A 19,220-nucleotide genomic window follows, 5' to 3' on the forward strand; every position below is an offset into this window, starting at 1 on the left:
GATGAATTATAAAAAAACCCAACACCCTCAAAGAAGTCAAAAATTACAAAAATAGACAAAAATAACAAAATAAACCATTCAATAAACACTTTAAACCTGCTTTATTCTGGTCTAAAGTTGGGCATTTTAACATGGGGAGTCTATGGGACTGACTCCCTTTTGCAGCCAGCCTCAAGCGGCCAGTCGATGAATTTGACTACAATTCACTTCCGTATGGGCTTCACGAGAGAGAGCGGGAGGTTGCCGCTTGAGTGTTATGGCAACCAGTAGTGTTGCCATAACACTCAAGCGGCAACCTAGGCAACCAGTAGTGGAAACGCCCACTAGCGACCTCAATTGCCAGCCACAAGCAGTAGCCCCTCACTGCATTACACAAGATCCAGGGGGCGCGGTTGGATCCCCATCCAGGGGGTGGAGATTGGTAGGTTTAGGGGTGGAGATGGGTAGGTTTAGGGGTGGAGACGGGTAGGTTTAGGTATATGTAAGGTGGGAGGAGTTAGATCTGGATCCAACCACGCCCCCTGGATCTTGTGTTCTGCAGTGAGGACCATCTCACCACAAGCGGCAAGCAACAAAAAAGCCGTTTGCAGTGTGAACGGGAGTCTCAACCCCTGATCATTATGACTTGATCTCAGTGCTACTAAAACTAAAAGGCTGAGTCATCTAGCAAACCATTAATGTACGCTAGCTTGTGTAAACCGCAAAATCTATGCATAATCTGTTAAATCATAACTGTTTTACTGTTTAAATACTGTCTGAAAAGCCTGTTAAATGGCCATTGCATTAAACTGACCTCATATAGTGTGACAACATGTCCCAACACGTGTTGACTGACTGTAAACCTAGCTATTCTAGGAAATATTCACTGCAGACCAATACTTGAAAACAGCCTTACAAGTCTTTCAGAATCCAATGATTCAGTTGATATGACCACATTGAGAGGTCAGAGAGTGACTACCCTGGAGCTCTTCCACCTAAACTGCTTCATGTACACGGAATATGCGCCGTGACGTCAGAGATCAGCTGACTGGTTTGTTTTGCTGGGCTCCACAGTACGAAGCGACGCCACGCAACTGAAATACACGATTTCGCATTATTTAAAACATAACCGATTCTGTTCAGAAACAGAAAAGTAAAGAAATTAGGCAGGTTTGCCTACAGAAAACGGTGTCTAATCTCATTTTAAACATGCCTTCGGAAAAGACATTTAAACAAAGGAGGACATTTGGTAAGTGCAGCGAGTTCACATCATCAGAGAATCGCTTTTCTATTGTATTTCTGGAATATGTATTCATTTTACATTTAGCAAGACTCGTTTACATAAGCCTAAAATGTATATTCTGGGAAAGTTTATGAGTGTCCTTTATATTTGTAATAGTATATATCCAGTGACTAAAATACCTAAATATTGTAGTGAAGTGTGTAGAAATGTAATGCACGTATCTTATTATATTACAACACGAATTTTAAGCGATATAGAAAAATAGGTCGTGTTGTTGCACTACAATCCAGTCAAACTGGGTTATAAGGGTGTCGGCCATGTATGTTCAGACTATACAAACATACAGACTGCAGTCTCATGATCATAACATAAACAACATAGCGAGTTCTGTACCTTATTTACAACGTAGCAAAATCTATGTTGCAATGTCTTTGTTTGTGGGCAGATGTTAGCGAAACGGCGCACTGCAGGATTGGGGGATGGGACTCGTCGTTTAAGGTTATTTGGAAGGACTCGAGTAAACACGACGATGCTGAATGAATATTGGTAATATTTTAATAGCGACTGTGCAAATAACATAGACATTTTCTTTACAAAAATCGTATTGCTGTTACAGTCATCACTGCGCTCAGTTATAGGCCTGAGTCTTATATCGGCGCTGAGTTATCTTTTTCATAACCTGTTTTCCATCCCTTTTTGGGACTGAAGTGGAAAATAGCATATGATATAGTGATTGCCTTTTGACAACATTTTGCCCTTTGTTTGTATTCATAACGTACATATTTTATCGACACTTTAAGAGAATATTGAAGTTTTTATAAAGGCCCGTGTCTTGCTCGGAATAGTTATAAAACAAATAATATATCAGCCCATAAATTGCCTACTTTATCTTAAACTAATGTTGTGACAACCAGCCCAAACAAGCACATAGCGATGTCTTTTTAAAGAAGAATCTTATTAATAAACCGGTTTACAAAATCGAACTAAACAATTCGTTCGCGATTCGAAGCGAATTCAACCGAGCATGTTTGACTTGATTCTTGTTTTAATTAATGTTATTTTCAGATGAGAGGTCTAAATCATAATTGTATGAAGGTATGACTTTGTTTGTTTTATTATATTTAGTTCTATTTTATTAATTTTATTTTATTATTTTATTTTATTAATAAAACTAAATTAAGAAAGGATGGACCAGGTGTTCAAAACCGAAACTAAAGAACCAGTTTCGCGGAAATGAGTGAGGTTTAGCAGATAACCACCAAAAGTTACCATAGTTGCTCAATAATTGCACGTGTCAATACATCAGAAGCATGTGCTCTGACAAGTTAATGAACCATCACTCACAAGACCTCATGGTCCCTAGACTGAAGTTTTATCTTGTTGCTTTGTGTATCTAACTATTTGAAAACCTACAATATCAATGCAGTGATGTAGTTGTCTAGACTTGTCGTTTTATTGTTTTATGGTCGCTGCAGATACTGTCATCTCATGCTGAGTCATGTCTTTTGTTCATAGTCTACTTAGCTTGGTACACAAAGGCCTGGCTTGTTTCTTTTCATTTCTGTTCATTAAATCGTTAAGAGAAATTCATGTGGAACAAATGTTTAAACAGCAAAGAAATAAACTAATATTCCAAGCAATTTAACTGGGAAGAACAGACATAAACATTGGAACCATTGTTGGGTGTTTTCTTAAAGGGACAGTTGACTGAAAATGAATATTTAATCAGTACTTATACACCCTCAAAGATATTCTTCTCACCAACACCTTGGAACAGAACCTTCTTAGTTTCTATGCCTTCCTTGATTGGTTAAAACTGAACCCACAAGATAGGACTAACAAGTTTAACGTGGACCTGTTAAACACAATTAAAATTGGTCCTTTGGAGAATTGATTGATACTTGAGACCCAAACCCATATCCAGCTCAGTAAAATGTCTTTGGTTTAATGCGTCCTGTATTGTGATCTGCTGTATCTAATATCCGCTCCTACTTCCTCTCTACAGAGCAGCGGGTGGAGGATGTACGGCTGATCCGGGAACAGCATCCGAGCAAGATCCCAGTAAGCAGATTATATTTGTGTCTGTGGAGCTGGAGATTGATAACCAATTAAAAAGGCTTGCACACATAGTATGCAAGTGTTCTAAAGTATCTACCAGTATAGATCTTTATAATGGAATATTGTCATTAGAAAATGACATTTCTAGATGTAGCAGGTTTTTTTTTTTTTAGGAAGTTACATAGTATTGTCTATTTGCATCCTATCCATTCACCACCACAAAACACTAGACAAAACTGACAGTTCACTCACTCTTAAATGAAACTCATCATTTTCTCACCCTCATGTTGTGTCAAACCTTTATGACATGTGACTTCTGTGGAACAAATAAAAACAGATATTTTCACAAATGTTTCAACTATTTTTGTCCATACAATGATCGTACATTGACCTTCATTGTATTGATAAAAAATAAAAATGAGACATTTGTTAAAATATGTTCTGTGTTCCACAGAAAAAAGAAAGTTATACTGCTTTAGAGCAACATGAGGGTAAGTAAATAATTATGAATTTCCAGTTTTTTGTTGGATTACTTGAACAAAATCAGGACAAGAGACTTACTTACCCCAAACTTCTGAACAGTAGACCACATGCATACTATTTGGTACAATTTATTCAATTTAAATAAATATGCATGTATTTTAATGTTTAGCTCGTTGTTTTTGTTTCAGGTCATCATTGAGAGATACAAAGGAGAAAAGCAACTGCCGATTCTTGACAAAACTAAGTTTTTAGTTCCCGACCACGTAAACATGAGCGAACTTATAAAGATAATCAGGTAATACCAAGATAATACCTACTTCTTGCCTTTCATTATTATTTCTCTATTTCATTAATATTTTTGAAAAAAAAAAAAAAAACTTCACTGATGCATCTCTGGTTCATGTGCATTTTCAATAGGAGACGTCTCCAGCTCAACTCCAACCAAGCTTTCTTCCTGCTCGTCAACGGTCACAGCATGGTATCTGTGTCCACTGCCATTTCTGAGGTCTACGAGCGCGAGAGAGATGAGGACGGCTTCCTGTACATGGTCTATGCCTCCCAGGAGACATTTGGAACTGCGTGTCCTCAGTAAAAAATGGCAAAACGATTGGCTTTCACTCTCGGACAATGATACAACCTACCCTGAACTCTTGTGACCTCTCCCTTGCAAATATCCCTATCCCCTTTCCCATCCCCATCCAAACAGGAACCAAATGAACTTTTAGTCATTTGGCTCACCGATCCCAGCCATTCTCCAAAGCTAAATCCTAACTTCCCACATCTCAGCCCTTTAACCTCGACTCCCTCCAAATAATTTGAGTTTTAATAATGGAAGAGGAGTCGTTTGTGTTTAGGTTATAGGACAGGTTATGGTTAATTGGACTAATGATCTGGATTTACTCAACACATTGAACTACTCAATACAGCTTGAACGAAAGACTTCTGGGTGTAGAGATGGAATCATCTCAGTTTCTTAAGCGGTTGAATTTCTGAAATGGCATCTAGTGTAACGTTAGGCGGCCAAATAGAGGTTATCTATCAGGTTCCTTTTTAGCTTGGAGGGGTCGTGTTCGCACTCTGGTGACCTTTAACCCCTCCTGCTGTTCGTCGAGTCTCTTTATTTGTTGAGTTCGACAGCCTTTCCTTACCTGTAGGTCTTTTCCGCTGTTCCATTTTCCTGTTAGAAGCAATTCAGCCTTTTCACCTCCCCCTCGAGCTTTTTGCTAATTGGGTCTTGAGCGTTGACATCCTAAACGACATCCTACTTGCCTTGTTGACATTTGAAGTATGATCCAGTGGGACGTACCTAAGGAAATAAATAGCAAGCAATTTATAATACAAGAAATTCTGCTTTGATTGTAGTGTGAAGCTTTAAAAGTGCAAGTTTAGGAAGGAAAATGTAATTATATTCAATGGTACATTGAGCGAATGAATGTGGCTTTAGCGATTGTGGCTCAAGGTAGTCAGGGCAGCTCGATCACGGACAAGAGCGCTACCCGAACATCCTTGCTCTTTTATGTGCACGCTTTTAGACTTTTCAATTTTATTAGAGGATTAATTACGCCTTTATAATTACATTACTGTGAGCTGTTGTACTCTTTCCATTTGTCTTACAGTAAACTGTACAGATAAGCTTAGATGCCTTTTCTCCTGAGCATTTATTTGCTGTTTGTCTTGCTCTTATTTAAAGAGATGTTTTTTTTTTGTTTGTTGGTTTGTTCATGTAAAAAAAACAATTAATATGTGCTACTATTGTGCAATTTACAAAAAAGTGACTGTTTGTTTGAATGAGAGTTTAACTTTAGAGGATTATCAACCCGTTATCAAAGTAAGCTAATTTATGTATTTCTCCTGCTCAGATTTACAGCAATATCACACTTCTATTTCTGTTGATATTTTAAAAATAAAAGAGAAATATGCATCCTGTCTGGCATTTTCTTTTAGACTTTTTTTTCTTAACAATGTTAGAAGTCTGTTGACCACTATTAAACAATTCTCAAAAACATTTTTAATTCATTTTAAAAAGTGTCAAAGTGATACATTATACAAAAAATTCTATCAAACTTCATAAAACATTCACCTTAAAATACAAAATGGCTGCGTCAGCATCGTCGTTTTAGGTCAAATGCTTACCTGTGATAATACTAGACATATTACATACAGCAGAGTAATTCATGATCAGGCAACATGCATAGCCAGAGACTGCGAGATCTTTGTAATTTAAAAAAGAAATATCACCATTTGCTTTGAAACAGCAAAGATGTTTGACAATGAGAACCACTGTAATCGAGAAACAACATGGAAAAACCCACTGCTCTGACCTTTGTAGTGTGACATACTGAAAATGTTTTCCTCTTATGTTCAGTTCTCAGTTCAGATTCAGCAGCTAAATTCGTAAGTCCGTGAAACAATTTCTTATACAGTTTCAATAATGCTAGTGAATTAAAAAGCTCAACTTCAGCGATCTCAAGTGCATTGACTGTAGAAACGTATTTTATCTGTGCATCATGTTGACGTGGCACCTCTATGATGAAGAGAATGTAATAAAAAAAAATATAACTCAAAAGTAGCAAATGTGTTGTCCAAAACCCAGATATTAAATACACTATGATTACAACAAACAAGAATAACACATGATGAGTAAGAAAACTTCCTGTAGTCAAAAAGTTTAAAATTGACCTCAAGATGGAAAACAACATTTTCGCTTTCACAACTGTCAGTTTCTCCTTGCTTTCTGAACTTCCAAAAAAAAAAAAAGAATTTCCAGTATCTTATTCCCAAAGGGTGACTTATACTCACACCATGAGCAAAGACTTGGCCATAATTGTATGTTATTTTGTGAGCAAAATCTCCTCTTTTTGCTTCCAAGAATGACATGTGCAGCAAATGTTGACTGATACTCTATTGGCTGCTCCACAGTGACTTGCTCAAGTGAGACCAACAGCATGAAGAGAACTGAAGAACACAAAGATTGAGTTCTTCTTTGAACATCTTTTTACAAAGATCCACAGTGAAGTGATTCTTTGGCACAAGGCTTTCATCGGAAGCCATAACTGATGGAACTCCATCACTTGCTCCTCCTGTAAAGAGATTCTGTAATGTCTCTGCTCAGTGAAGTCTCACATCAAGTTTCTTTACATACTGAGGAAGGTGTAGGTCCAAACCAGTTCATTCGCACCATTTAGTCCCCTGAGTCCTGGCTGTCTGACTGCGGGGAATATTTCAGACGAAACGTCCCTGCAAAAACAAAACGTTTTTTGATTTTGAATTTGTTTGTTTTTTTATTTAAATGCAAAAATAATAACTTTTTAATATTTCTGAAGAAACCATGGTTGGTGTTTGCACACACAAAAGTCTTTGCTACAAAGCTAGGCTTATTATCACTAGAGTATTGCTATGTGGTAGCTAAGGTGTTCTGAGTGTTATTCTATGGTTGCTAGGTGTTTCTAGGTGGCTGCCATAGTTTCAAGGTGGTTGGTTGCTAAGGTGTTCATGCTGCTCTGCAGTTGCTAAGGTATTCTCAATGGTTGTTAGGGTGTTCTGGGGCATCTTATGTTTTTAAATGGTTTTTAGTGCAATTCTCTATAGTTGCTAAAGTTTGTGCAGTGATTTAATCCTCAATGGTTGCTAGGGTGTTTCTAGGCAGTTGCAAATTTGTTCTGGATGGTTATCACAAACACATGTGGTTCCTAAGGTTTGCCGAATGGTTTATGGCACATAACTCAATGGTTGCTAGGGTGTTTCCATGTGGGTTAGATGCATTTAGATGGTTGCCAGGAGAATTATGCAGTTAAGGTATTCTAAAGTGTTTTCTGCAGATGAAATTTAGCTCTGGGGCACTGGACTGTCCATTGTCCCTGTCTAATGAACTATTAAATAAAATAAAATATTAGGTGGTTTACAGGGAGTTGCTAAGAATCTATGAGTACTGTTTTGTTAGCATTTGTTTTACGGTTGTTAGAATGTTCTGAGTTGTTGCTAGGGTTATTCTGGGTCACTTCTATGTACTTTTAGTTTCTTTTTTTAGTGTTTTTTTTTTTTTAACAAATAGGATGTTCTAAGTGGTTGCTAGGGTGTTACTATGTGGTATGTGTAACGGTTTATGACGCCACATGATTTAGTGTGAATTTATGGTTGCTAGAGTGTTCTCTGTAGTTACTAAAGTTATTCTAGACAGCTGGAAAAGTATTCTGGGTGGCTTCTTGGGTGTTGCTAATTTGCTCGTAGGATGTTCTGGGTGGTTGCTAAGGTGTCAGGAGTTTGAAGGCACTACTTACAAACAATGCTGTTACCTTGTTGTGCAGAGTCCATTGCTGGCTGCTTGCAGTCTTGTGCTCGATGCCCACTCAGCCCACAATTATAGCAGGACACATTCCCAGTTTTCTTATGTCCAGAGCTTCCGTTTCCCATCATTCCATGGGGCTGGTACACACCACCCCCTCCACCTAGAAAACCCTGCATTGGTGGAAGCCCAATATTTTGTTGCGAGTCATGTGATAGACTGCTGTTGTAAACAGGCGGGGCCACCAGGGGGTAGGAAAAGGGGGAGGCGGTACCACTTCCTGTAAGGAGGGGGCTAAAATGAAGCAAAGGCCCTAACGTGAATACTGACGTTCCTGAAAACGGATGAGGAAAGTATCCGGCATAGCTAGCTGGAAGCGCCCCATAGGAGCCACAGTTACCGCTACAACCGCAAGAGCTACAAACGCACATTGAGGAACTGGAGTTAGCGCTGTTTGCTTGCACTGAGGCATAGCCGCTATTTTCTGTGGATGCTGGGCTAGAACTGGGTGTGACTGCGGATGTGCTGTTTACACAGTAGGTGTTGCCGGGTACTGCCGCCATGGGAACGTTGCTGGTTGTTGCTATAGGAACTCCAATGACAGGCGAAAAGGAGGGTCTGGTGGAGGAATTTGATGACGGGCAGGAGGACAGGGTGGAGAAAGGGTACGATCCTGTGCGTGGAACAGAAGTAGACACCTGTAAGTGTAAGGGTGGGTGAGAAACATGATGGAGGGTGTTAGACGTGGAGGTGAGAGCGGTGCTGGTCTCCACCATGAGACCTGGAGGGGAGCGAAGCACTGTGAGGGGCCCACGGGGGACCGACATGTCCTGGTGCCCCGGAGAACCATCAAGATTCAACCCATGGAAGATGTTCTCAAGCCGGACACCCACGTTGACCCCAGACCCCATCGGTTTGGGACGTTCTTCTGAACAGAGAGGGGGTGGACGAGGTTTGCGGGGAGAGTTGAGAATGCGGCCTGAGGAGAGGAGGGGCATGGATGGAGGGGGCAAACTCATTTGGGAGGGACAGAGGGAGGGATCGTTCTGGACCGGTAGGACTTGGGCAGTGGGACGGCTGGGACCGGTGGATACCACAGGATTGAGGAGAAAGCATGACCGCTCTCTCTCACAAGGATCCAAACCAGACTCTAAACCTGAAAGGAGATACAGACCTAAAATTAAATGATATGCAATTATTTAATAATTATTGCACTTTACATTTTCAGGGTAATGAATGAACCAGAAGCATCACCAACCGCTAATAGGCACTTTATCTCTTTCTTGATCTATGATCTACTTAAATAATGTATACAGTATACATGTGTGTATATATATATATATATATATATATATATATATATATATATGTGTGTGTGTGTGTCAAATTAATTTTGTGTCATAGTGTACTATATGTACAATTGTGGTAAAGAATTTAATCTCGATTATAAAAATATTAATGAAAAAAAAAAAACCATCAGTTCTTACGTCTATGAGGGTCTTTAACCCGGTCGAAGGACGTGTCACGTGAGAAAGAGGTCATTGGACTGGAAGGAGCACTGGAATAGCCTGAGGAGGTACTGCTGTCCCGTGGAATGGGCAACGAGTTGTTCTCAACTTCTACTCGTAGCTCTTTACACACACACAAAAATCATAACCTCTTGAAAACTACATGGAATATACTATACTTAAAACTTTTCAATATATTTTAATTTAAATGCAAATATTTTAAACATATTCATTAGTTATTTTATTTTTCAGAATTTAAGAGTGTGTACAGTACCACTTCCAGAGTGTGCGTGTGTCAGGGATCCGATATAACTGGAAGGGCTCACTCTGGCAACCCCACTACATGAAACAGGAAACTGAGACACCACGTATCTCTTCTCCAGCTTCTCTCTGACAAGAAAACAAAATATATATATATATATATTTTTTTTTTTTCATGTACCATTTAATAATAAACAATGGCTGGATCATGAATGTCTAAGATTTTTTTATGGAACATTTCCCAGCAATGACACCTAGATGGCGCTGTGTACAAAAACGTCCCAGCACTTACCGCATGTGCATAATTCTGCTAGTGCATCAGTTTGAAGCTTGTAGTCTGTTTATGTAGACTTTGATTTTAGAAACAAAAGTTGGGATGTGAAAGACTACATATTTTTAAAATATAGTCGATGGGTATGATTAAGCTGGCTCAGGTTCTAACGGGGCCTTTCTGTTCAGAAAGTTTACAATGTTGAGTAAAAGTGCACTATTTACGTTTTAGTTAGTGTCAGTGAGAACCATTTTATTAAGAATGAGACATGTGAACCAGTATAACCTTTATTGTTGTTTCCAGGCATGGAAAACCTCCCGAGGATTATTTCCTGTTATCTGTTAAGATATCTTAGCTCCCACAGCTCCACCTGAGCAATGGAAACTTGCTGATGTGAGAAATGGAAAAAGAATTAGAATGGTGTGTTTTTACTGAGGACTTGCTCCACTTCCGTGCTGATCTTAAACTCTCGATGCCAAACTCTTAATCTGAAGGAAGGGATCTGCCCTGGAATTGTGGAAACTGACCATTTACCAACATTTAAATAATTGTTAAAATGCAACAAATATGGGTTACAGAAATAGTTTGCCCAAGAACTGTCAAAATTGTTCCAAACCTATATGCTATTATGTTTTATAACTAGGCAAAAAGTAACTATTTCTTTAATGATACAAGAATCTACATTAAATAAACTCTACATACAAAACAGTTTGGGGTCAGCATGATTTTTAAAATGTTTTTGAAGGCTCACCAAGGCTGCATATTTGATCAAAAATTAGGGATGCACGATATTATTGGACCATTATTGAAATCGATTTGAAAAAAATTATGCCAATATGCCTTTACGATAAGAGGAATAGCTCACGTGTGCTCAGGATGTGTTAGCGATAAGATCACGTCAGCAGTTTGGTCATTCTTGAAGAGGACTTTTCCCTGAATGGTGATTAGATTCACAGTTTTGGATCGCCACATTTAATTTGAGAATGTAAGTACTGAATGACACGTCCGGTGTACGGCAGAGTAAACCAGGGGTCTCCAAACTCAGTCCTGCAGGGCTGGTGTTCTGCAGAGTTTAGCTCCAACCCTAATTAAACACACCTGAACCAGCTAATTAAGTTTTTCTAGGCATACAGTAGTAGCATACAGTAGCAGCAGCCTCCCCTGGATCCTAATGCATGTTCAGTAAAGCATTTTTATTTATTTAGGGGGCACTGTAGGCCTACTTGTAATAAAATAAAAAGTAAAATACACAAATAACACTAAGATACTCTGTTTCTATATAAATAAAGCAGTAATATTATTCATAAAATCAAAAATCAGAATTTATTTAAAACACTAATACAAAATCACAAACATGAGACTTGTAAATTAAATAATTTAATACATACAGATCTATTCATTAATATGTAACCTTATTTTTCAAATGGATTATGAAAACTTAAATACAAGGAGTTCTAAAATATTTTTTTAATATTTACAGCTCTTTTGCTTTAGACCATCTATTAATGTAAAATCTACAAATAAAATGTTTCATTTGCATTAAAAAACTAAACAAAAAACAGCAGAGATTGATTTTATTATAGTTATTTTCAATGCTTTCAACATACTCTTTTAGTTCTAACAAATATGTTTTTGTTTAAAACTAACCAAAGTTAAAAATAATTTGTTTATAATTTCTGACAGGAGAGACTTGGGGTTGTTAAAAAAAATAAATAATTAAATATATATCTGTATCAGCATTGGTCATTGACCAAAACTCTTTGAAAAATATCGGCATATCAGCAAAAAACATGCATCCCTATCAAAAATGCAATAAAAACAGATTTAAAATGTACACAATTTAAAATAAATGCTTTCTATTTGAATATATTTTAAAATATAATTTATATATAATTCCTGTGATGCAAAGCTGAATTTTCACCATCATTACTTCAGTCTTCAGTGTCACATGATCCTTCAGAAATCATTCTAATATGCTGATTTGCTGCTTTTATTATTATCTATGTTGAAAACACTTACAGACACTTATAGACCCCAAACCTTCGAATGGTAGCGGTGTATATCATAATTTACTAACCTTTTACATATTTACTAAATAGTCTTATTCACTATTGATTAGGCACTAATGAGCTAACCAGTGTCAGTGTCATCCTTTAAAGCGCAAATACAGTTCCTGTCTATGCAAATTAGGTTAATTATTGGTTGTACCTATTCACAACACTCTTTTACTTGGCATATTTATCAAAGCACTATTTATACCCATGGAAAGTAGATGATAAACTGAATTTAATGCAGAGACGTTTGAGTACATTTTTAATTTATTATGACAAAATAAATTGCCTTTAAAGAACTCCTGAATGTTTCTGAGGTTGTTTATGGGATGATGCACGCAGATCAAACACATTGGTGTCAGAATTTAAGCACAAATCACACTCACTTCTGAAGCTCCAGCTGAGTCTTTAGTTTCTTCTTGGCCCCCTGAGTGAGGTCGTACTTGTTGAGATCCTCTTCTGTGAGAGCAAGGAACTGAGAAAGTGAGTAAGGAGATCATAATTTAGATAAGATGTAGTGGGAGAGATATGTCAGGAAGGAAATATGTATTTCATGGCTGCAATATCGGGAATCTGTTCCCTAAACATCTCTTCCAATCATTTTAATCTCTTATCAGAGAGGACGACTCTCATAGCAAGGGAAAGAGCCACTTTAAGTCATATACCTCCTCCATGGTTAGCTGTTTAAAGACAGGGTAGTATTTATGCAACCGTAGTTTACGAAGCCAGTCCAGGATGCCGTTCTGCTCCGGGCTGGGCTGCTGGGACTGGGGTTGGGGTGCGGGGTTTGTGAGGTGCATCTGTGGTGGATTGGCCTCCCCCATGGCAGTGCCGGGGAGGATGGTCATCGCTGTTTGAGGGGGGAGAGGGGGCAGGTGTGCAGGGGAACTCTGTGGGAGGGGCGCATGGACGCTTAGGACAGGCTGGATGCTGGCGACACCACAAATGGGCCTGGGACAGAACGAGTGAGGGTTTATGGATGTAGAGAGGAGAGATGTGAGAGTGTTTGTGTTGAGGGGTTGTTAAACTCACCTCGCTCCCGTATACTGAAGCAGACCGCCCAGATCTGCAAAACATGGAATTGATAAAGTGTGATTAAGAAATATAGCTTGATTTGATTGGTGAATTTGTTTGATGATACCTATTTAGCACCATTAAAATGTTTAAAAAATGAAGTATTTTCAGAACAATTAAGAACTTCATCAAAAACACTGTAAAAATAGTAATATTGTGAAATGTTATTGCAATTAAAAATTATTTTAATATATTTAAAATCTATATTTATAGCATATATATATATAATATAGCTTGATCTGACATGAAAAGAGTCAACTGAATGGTTAAATATTACAGAAACATAACTGAAATAATCAAAATTAAAAATATAAAAAAATTAAATACATACATACATATATAATTAACATATAATTTGTATAAACAAAATGACTCCTGCTTAGGACCATTAAGATTTCTTTAAATTGAAAGTTTTTTTTATTTTATTTTTTTTAATTCATTTACAATTGTTTTATTTATTTAAAAAATAAGGATCATTAAAATTTTAAAAACTGAATATATTTTCCAGACAATTAAAGATAACCCCCCCACCACCCAACCAAATTCATTAATAGGTTGTTCATAATGCAGTAATAATGGAGATTTTCTTTTAATGAGAACTGGAGGAGAGGGTTATGTCATAAAAATAATGTTAAAATGCTAAATATAAATAAATGTCTCAGGCTTCTTTAGGCAAAATGTTATTTCTTATTTCTCCCTTTGATTTTGAGGTGAAGTATGTTTTGGTTTTGTGAACTTCAATTAAATCTTATTCTGATATTTTCAAATAAAACGACCAGACTCTTTTTTATTTTTTCCCTCTTATCATGATTTATCTCATCCTCACTTACATTTACACTTCTTTCCCCCCATGAGCCCAATTTGAAACTGATGTCTCAAAACTATAAAAGTGGTACAGTCCCAGCTCTGCTCCAGACGGACCATTTGCACTGATGTTATTCCAATTACAGGCTATTGAGTTGTAAACAACTAATATTAATAATAATAGTGCACACAAGAATGTGTTTGTTTATTGCAGAGCCCTCTCTTATTGTATTTGATGGCTAAAAAAATAAATTTTGACTGAAAAATACAGCGGCAATAACTACCTACAATACAAATTATCAAGTAATAAGAATTTTGTGCTTATTTCTATCCAAGGGGGTTTCCGTCCCTTCCCCCACCACTACAAATAACATCACAGACACACATCTAGGTTCTAGTGGCCTTTCGGCCTATTAATAGTTTCCCAAGATGAGGTCACTTCTGAAGCCTCCCAGCACAAGCAGGTCAAATCAAATCCCCACTGAGCTGAAACAAACTTCCCATTTCCCCAAAAGTTGGTTTGGTCCAGAAACAAACGTCTATGGTGATGCGTGAGGGATGACCCATTGCGAGAGAGGAATAAGGGGCTTACTTGTGCTAGTAGGGAGCTGAGGTGCAGACGAAGTGCTAAAGAAGAAACTGACTTTTTCATGTTTGAGAACTTGAGGCGGAAGAGAGGTCAAGCATCTGTGGAGTTGAGGAAAAATTCAATTTAATTAAATTTTTATTAGGTATTGATATAGCAAAAACAAAGTCTGGGTGATCTAACAAAATAAATATTTGGATAATTTTATATATATGACAATATTAATTAAACATTTCCCAACATATATGTTTAATACATAAAAAAATGCAAATCAGCAAATTAATTTTAAAACAGTCTGTCTACAAATATTTTGTAAATGCTCAATTTATAACCCAGCCCTAGTAAAAACATGGTATAACTGGGAATTCATGTATCAGTTTGCACATTTTGTGTTAGGATTCATAAGCAGCGATACCGAGGATCTAGTTCATGAGTGGAATCAAGTCCAGGCATTTGGGGCAGAAGTTTCTCCAGACATTCATCAGGAAACAGCTGAGAGAGCTGGAGAGAGAGACAGCAGAGACACGGCATGGTTTCGTAGCATTACAAATTGTCAGCACTCATCAATGAACAACATCTCAGCACTGATTATTCTACACAGTCAAATCATTTTTCGACTACACAACTTTCCATTGAGTCCAGTAGCAGTTGACAAATTGAGATGAATGGAAATGTTAACATTTATTACAGACCACTTCAGTAGTTTATTTTTAAGACTTTTCATCTTAACACACTAGCTCAACCTTTCTCACATTCATGAAATGCAACACACATGACTGTCACTCACCTGGGAGATGAACTCCACCACTTCCTGAGGGGTTTTGCTGACAGTCGACAAAGTGCAGTCTGACCACAAGGCCTTTGACCAAGAGAAAAGTTATGAGAAAAGTATGACAAACATAATACAAGTACATTTTACATTTTGGCTACAATTGTTCTGTAAAAATATGACATAACTACTGAAAATACCTGCTTTTTATGGAAATACAATTAAAAAAAACAATACATAAAGATATAATATGAAGGAGATTTTGTTCAAATTTTCAGATTTTTGTAAGACTGTACTGGAAACTGACATGAAACTCACCTCCAGGACGTATTCTGTTGATTTGTCTGATTTGGGTGTAACTCCTCTTAATTCAATTCTTTCAACATACACTGAAAAAAAGACATATACCATAGGTATAGAGATTTAAATCGGCTGGTTTACAGAAGACTTTTACATTGTTACAAAAAAATCTATTTCACTGTTTTCTTTTACTTAATTTTAGGGCTGCACGATATATCGAAATTATCAAAATATCGCAAATGTACATATCGTGATACGCATATAGCAATAGCATGTGATATCTGAATTATTTTAACAATAGGCTACTTCTAAATGTTGCGAAAATTTACTTACGTGACTTGCTTGATGTTAAAAAAAAAGAGTTAAAAAAGTGCAATAAGTCACAGAAAACAACTCGTTGCGGTCTAGTTCTGTCTGACACACACAAAAAAGCACACGCACAAGCAGTAGTAAATGCTGCTCCGTCTGAAAGCACTGCAAGTTTGAGTTGCTTATAACTTGCATTTGAAAAAGCAACACGCGTCAAACATCTTCCAAACATGAGAAGCATTTATGAACCTCTTGTCCAACAAAAGACAACATTTAATGTTTTTACTCCAAACTCACTTCATAACGTCAGTCGAGTGTTTGAAATAAAATCCCTCTGTGAGATGATGTGGCTTCTTAAGCAGAATAAGACACGCAACATATTATTTCATAAGAAAGAATGTGAAACATATCATTGGTTATATAATTTTTAGTTTTTAAATATTTTTTAAATATAATTGAAATTGATTTCACACACATAAAGCAATATCATATCGCATATCGCATTTTTCTTCAATATCGCACAGCCCTACTTACTATTCATCAAAGAATCCTGAAAAAAATTATCATGGTTTCCACAAACATATAAAGCAGCACAATTGTTTTCAACACTGATAATATAAGAAATATTTCTTGTATATACTCGCTATAAAGATTTGCCTTAAAACGCTGGATTGTTCCACTTTTGCATTCCAGACAAAAAAACAAAGTTGCATTTACCCCAAATAACTTAACGAGTTACATTCACTCCCCAAGCCTTGAATAAGAATTAGATACATATTCTCCAAAATGTATTATGGTAGTATTATCACAGACTGTTTGGATTCTATAATAGGAGAGGAGTATCTGAGAAAATCCTCCAGAACTTAATAACCACTCAGACGGTTTCTGGCAGGTTAGAACTCATTTGAGCATATTTACCTAAAAGGAAATACCCGAGAAGTGAGAATTTGAGCCTCCCGGCACTTCATTTCACAACATATTTTGATGGAAAACCAACGACTGTACCGCTTTGAGATGAAGTACAAAAGTGCAAGAGCACTGAAAATAAGGAGGGATAAAAGACTATATTAGTATTAGATCTTTTTTGTTTGTTTGTTTAAGAGACCTCTTTTAAAAACATTCTTGAAAAATCTTACCAACCCCAAACTTTTGAACGGTAGTGTATGTGACATTCATATACAGTAAGTCTGTCTCAAGAGTCCAGCTGAAGTGTGTTCATTTGCACCCACGCGCACCCACAGGAGTGAGCAGAAACACATCCGGAGTCTGCTCACCGTAAACATGGGTGAACGTGTTAAATATACCCTGCAGAGTCAGCACTTCCTGTAGTGTGTGTGTGTGTGTAAAGAGAGAAAGAAGGCTGAATGGAATTCTGTGAGTTTAATGCATGATATCGAAATATTTTAGCCATTTTTTTTTAATAAACGCGAAGATCAAGCAACTACTATAACCAAAAAAATTATAAAAATAAATAAATAAATGGTCTAGAAAAAATAGTAAGTCATACAGTTTTGGAGTGTCTTGAAGGTTAGTCAATGATCACAGAATTTCCTTGTTTTCTTTTTTAGTGGTGCACTGACACACTGACTTTAAAGCTCTTTAACAGCCTCTTCTCTTTCCTCATCTCCAGCAGGCAAGTGTGAGCTCATCTGGAATGTTCCGGAGAGGAGGAGGCCTTTCCCTTTAGCAAAGAGAGATGCCTGCCTGCTCCTCCCAAACCACCCACCAAACCCCTCATTACACTGTGTGTTTTTATTTGTGTGTGTGTGTGTGTGCGCGCCACGGAGTGAAAGTGAACCACAAACCCAGAGAGAGGTCACCACCAGAGGAGGAAGAGATTTGTAAAGTGGTTTGAGACAACAATGACACAGTGCCTACGAACAAAGACACAGAAAGGCAAAATGGTTTTAATAACAGTTGTTTTACTTTATAATAATATACAACCCAGAACTTTTGGATGGTAGTGTACTGTATATCATGCTCTATTTGTTCAACTAATTTAAACTAACCAAATACTTACACTAACAAAGAAATTCATATAAATTATATATTTCATTTTCCAGAATGATCCAATTCACCCAAATGTCAATAATTAGTTTAATAAAGTCTGAAAACGATATGATGGACATCTGGTGCTCAGAGAAATGTATCTTAGCTTGGAGAAATATGTGTAATCTGCTAAGGAAAAACCTATTATAAATATTAAAGAAAAATATTTGTCACAAAACGTTCGAGTGATGGTGTTGAATTTCTTTGAATTGCAAATGAGTAATTTCCTCTTCCCGTCATTCCAATTCAAAGTCAACATCCTGTCAGGCTAATTCAAGCATCCTGAAATCACTCATGAAAAGTCATGACTCAGGAGGAGGAACTTGATATTTTCTTAGAAATCTCCAGGATTGGTTTCCGTAATACTACTGCACTCAATCGTACCATACAAAAGAACTATTTGGATTGGTTCAGTTGTGTAAATTATGTTTTTTTCATTTTATGTACCAAAGCTGAACAGGATCACAATCTCTGTAGTTTTAATTCTCTTATTAAATCAGAAAGTATATCTGAAGTACTGTTGATTTATCTAGAAGGTCTAAGGCTGATGATACACGGGGCACCATTTGAGCAATTTTGCCAGGCAGCTTTTTTTGAGCGATGCTGCTTGGGCACTTTTCCATTGAGAACATGTAACACATTTCTATCTGGATACTTTAAATCGGTCGTGGGCCCTGTGTCTCACCTGGTTGCCTGTTGACAGCAACATTGCTTAAAAAAGTTGCCCCATCAATCATCAGCCTAAGTCTTTCATGTAGGTGCCCCAGGCAAGGGCACAACAAATTTTAGTTACAGTATTCAACAAATGTCAAAATAAATGATCAGTATCATGAAAAAAATAATATAAAAGTATCACAGGCACTGAATGGGATTTTAGTTTTCAAGGAATAGTTCACCTAAAAATGAAAATTAGCTGAAAATTATCATCACCCTCAAGCCTTCCAAATTTAGTTTGTTTCTTCATTGGACAGATTTGTTTCTTCATTACATCACTTGCTCACCAGTGGATCCTCTGCAGTGAATGGGTGCCGTCAGAATGAGAGTCTAAACAGTTGTTAAAACATCACAATAATCCACAAGTAATCCACACGACTCCAATCCATTAATTAACGTCTCATAAAGTGAAAAGCTGCATGTTTTTTAAAAAAAAATCCATAATCCATAATAACACTTAGTTCGTCATAACACAAAGT

At 37.1% G+C, this 19,220-nt stretch overlaps 2 protein-coding genes across 3 annotated transcripts in view; one reads left to right on the forward strand and one right to left on the reverse strand.

Moving 5' to 3' along the window:
- Positions 1–1,000: 1,000 nt before the first annotated feature.
- map1lc3b (microtubule-associated protein 1 light chain 3 beta) lies at positions 1,001–5,689 on the forward strand. 2 transcript variants are annotated; one of them, XM_019126116.2, is made up of 4 exons: positions 1,001–1,228; positions 3,228–3,283; positions 3,952–4,058; positions 4,181–5,689. In XM_019126116.2, the coding sequence occupies exons 1-4, from the start codon at positions 1,189–1,191 to the stop codon at positions 4,353–4,355; spliced, it is 378 nt and encodes a 125-aa protein (XP_018981661.1). In that variant the 5' UTR covers positions 1,001–1,188; the 3' UTR covers positions 4,356–5,689. The 2 variants fall into 2 exon arrangements, with proteins under 2 accessions (XP_018981661.1, XP_042571101.1); XM_042715167.1 differs by lacking the exon at positions 1,001–1,228 and adding an exon at positions 1,628–1,768.
- LOC109113836 (zinc finger CCHC domain-containing protein 14-like) overlaps positions 5,470–19,220 on the reverse strand; it is a 32,569-nt gene continuing 18,818 nt past the window's right edge. The window contains exons 3-13 of the mRNA XM_042715166.1: positions 15,688–15,758; positions 15,388–15,459; positions 15,016–15,101; positions 14,607–14,701; positions 13,169–13,202; positions 12,802–13,087; positions 12,523–12,611; positions 9,828–9,943; positions 9,533–9,676; positions 8,056–9,201; positions 5,470–7,000 (exon numbers count right to left, since the gene is read on the reverse strand). Coding sequence (XP_042571100.1) covers positions 6,945–7,000; positions 8,056–9,201; positions 9,533–9,676; positions 9,828–9,943; positions 12,523–12,611; positions 12,802–13,087; positions 13,169–13,202; positions 14,607–14,701; positions 15,016–15,101; positions 15,388–15,459; positions 15,688–15,758 — 2,195 coding nt within the window. The 3' untranslated portion in view covers positions 5,470–6,944. The remainder of the gene's footprint in view (positions 7,001–8,055; positions 9,202–9,532; positions 9,677–9,827; positions 9,944–12,522; positions 12,612–12,801; positions 13,088–13,168; positions 13,203–14,606; positions 14,702–15,015; positions 15,102–15,387; positions 15,460–15,687; positions 15,759–19,220) is intronic.

Source organism: Cyprinus carpio, chromosome A25 (genome assembly GCF_018340385.1).
Source record: "Cyprinus carpio isolate SPL01 chromosome A25, ASM1834038v1, whole genome shotgun sequence".
Taxonomy (NCBI): Eukaryota; Metazoa; Chordata; class Actinopteri; order Cypriniformes; family Cyprinidae; genus Cyprinus; species Cyprinus carpio.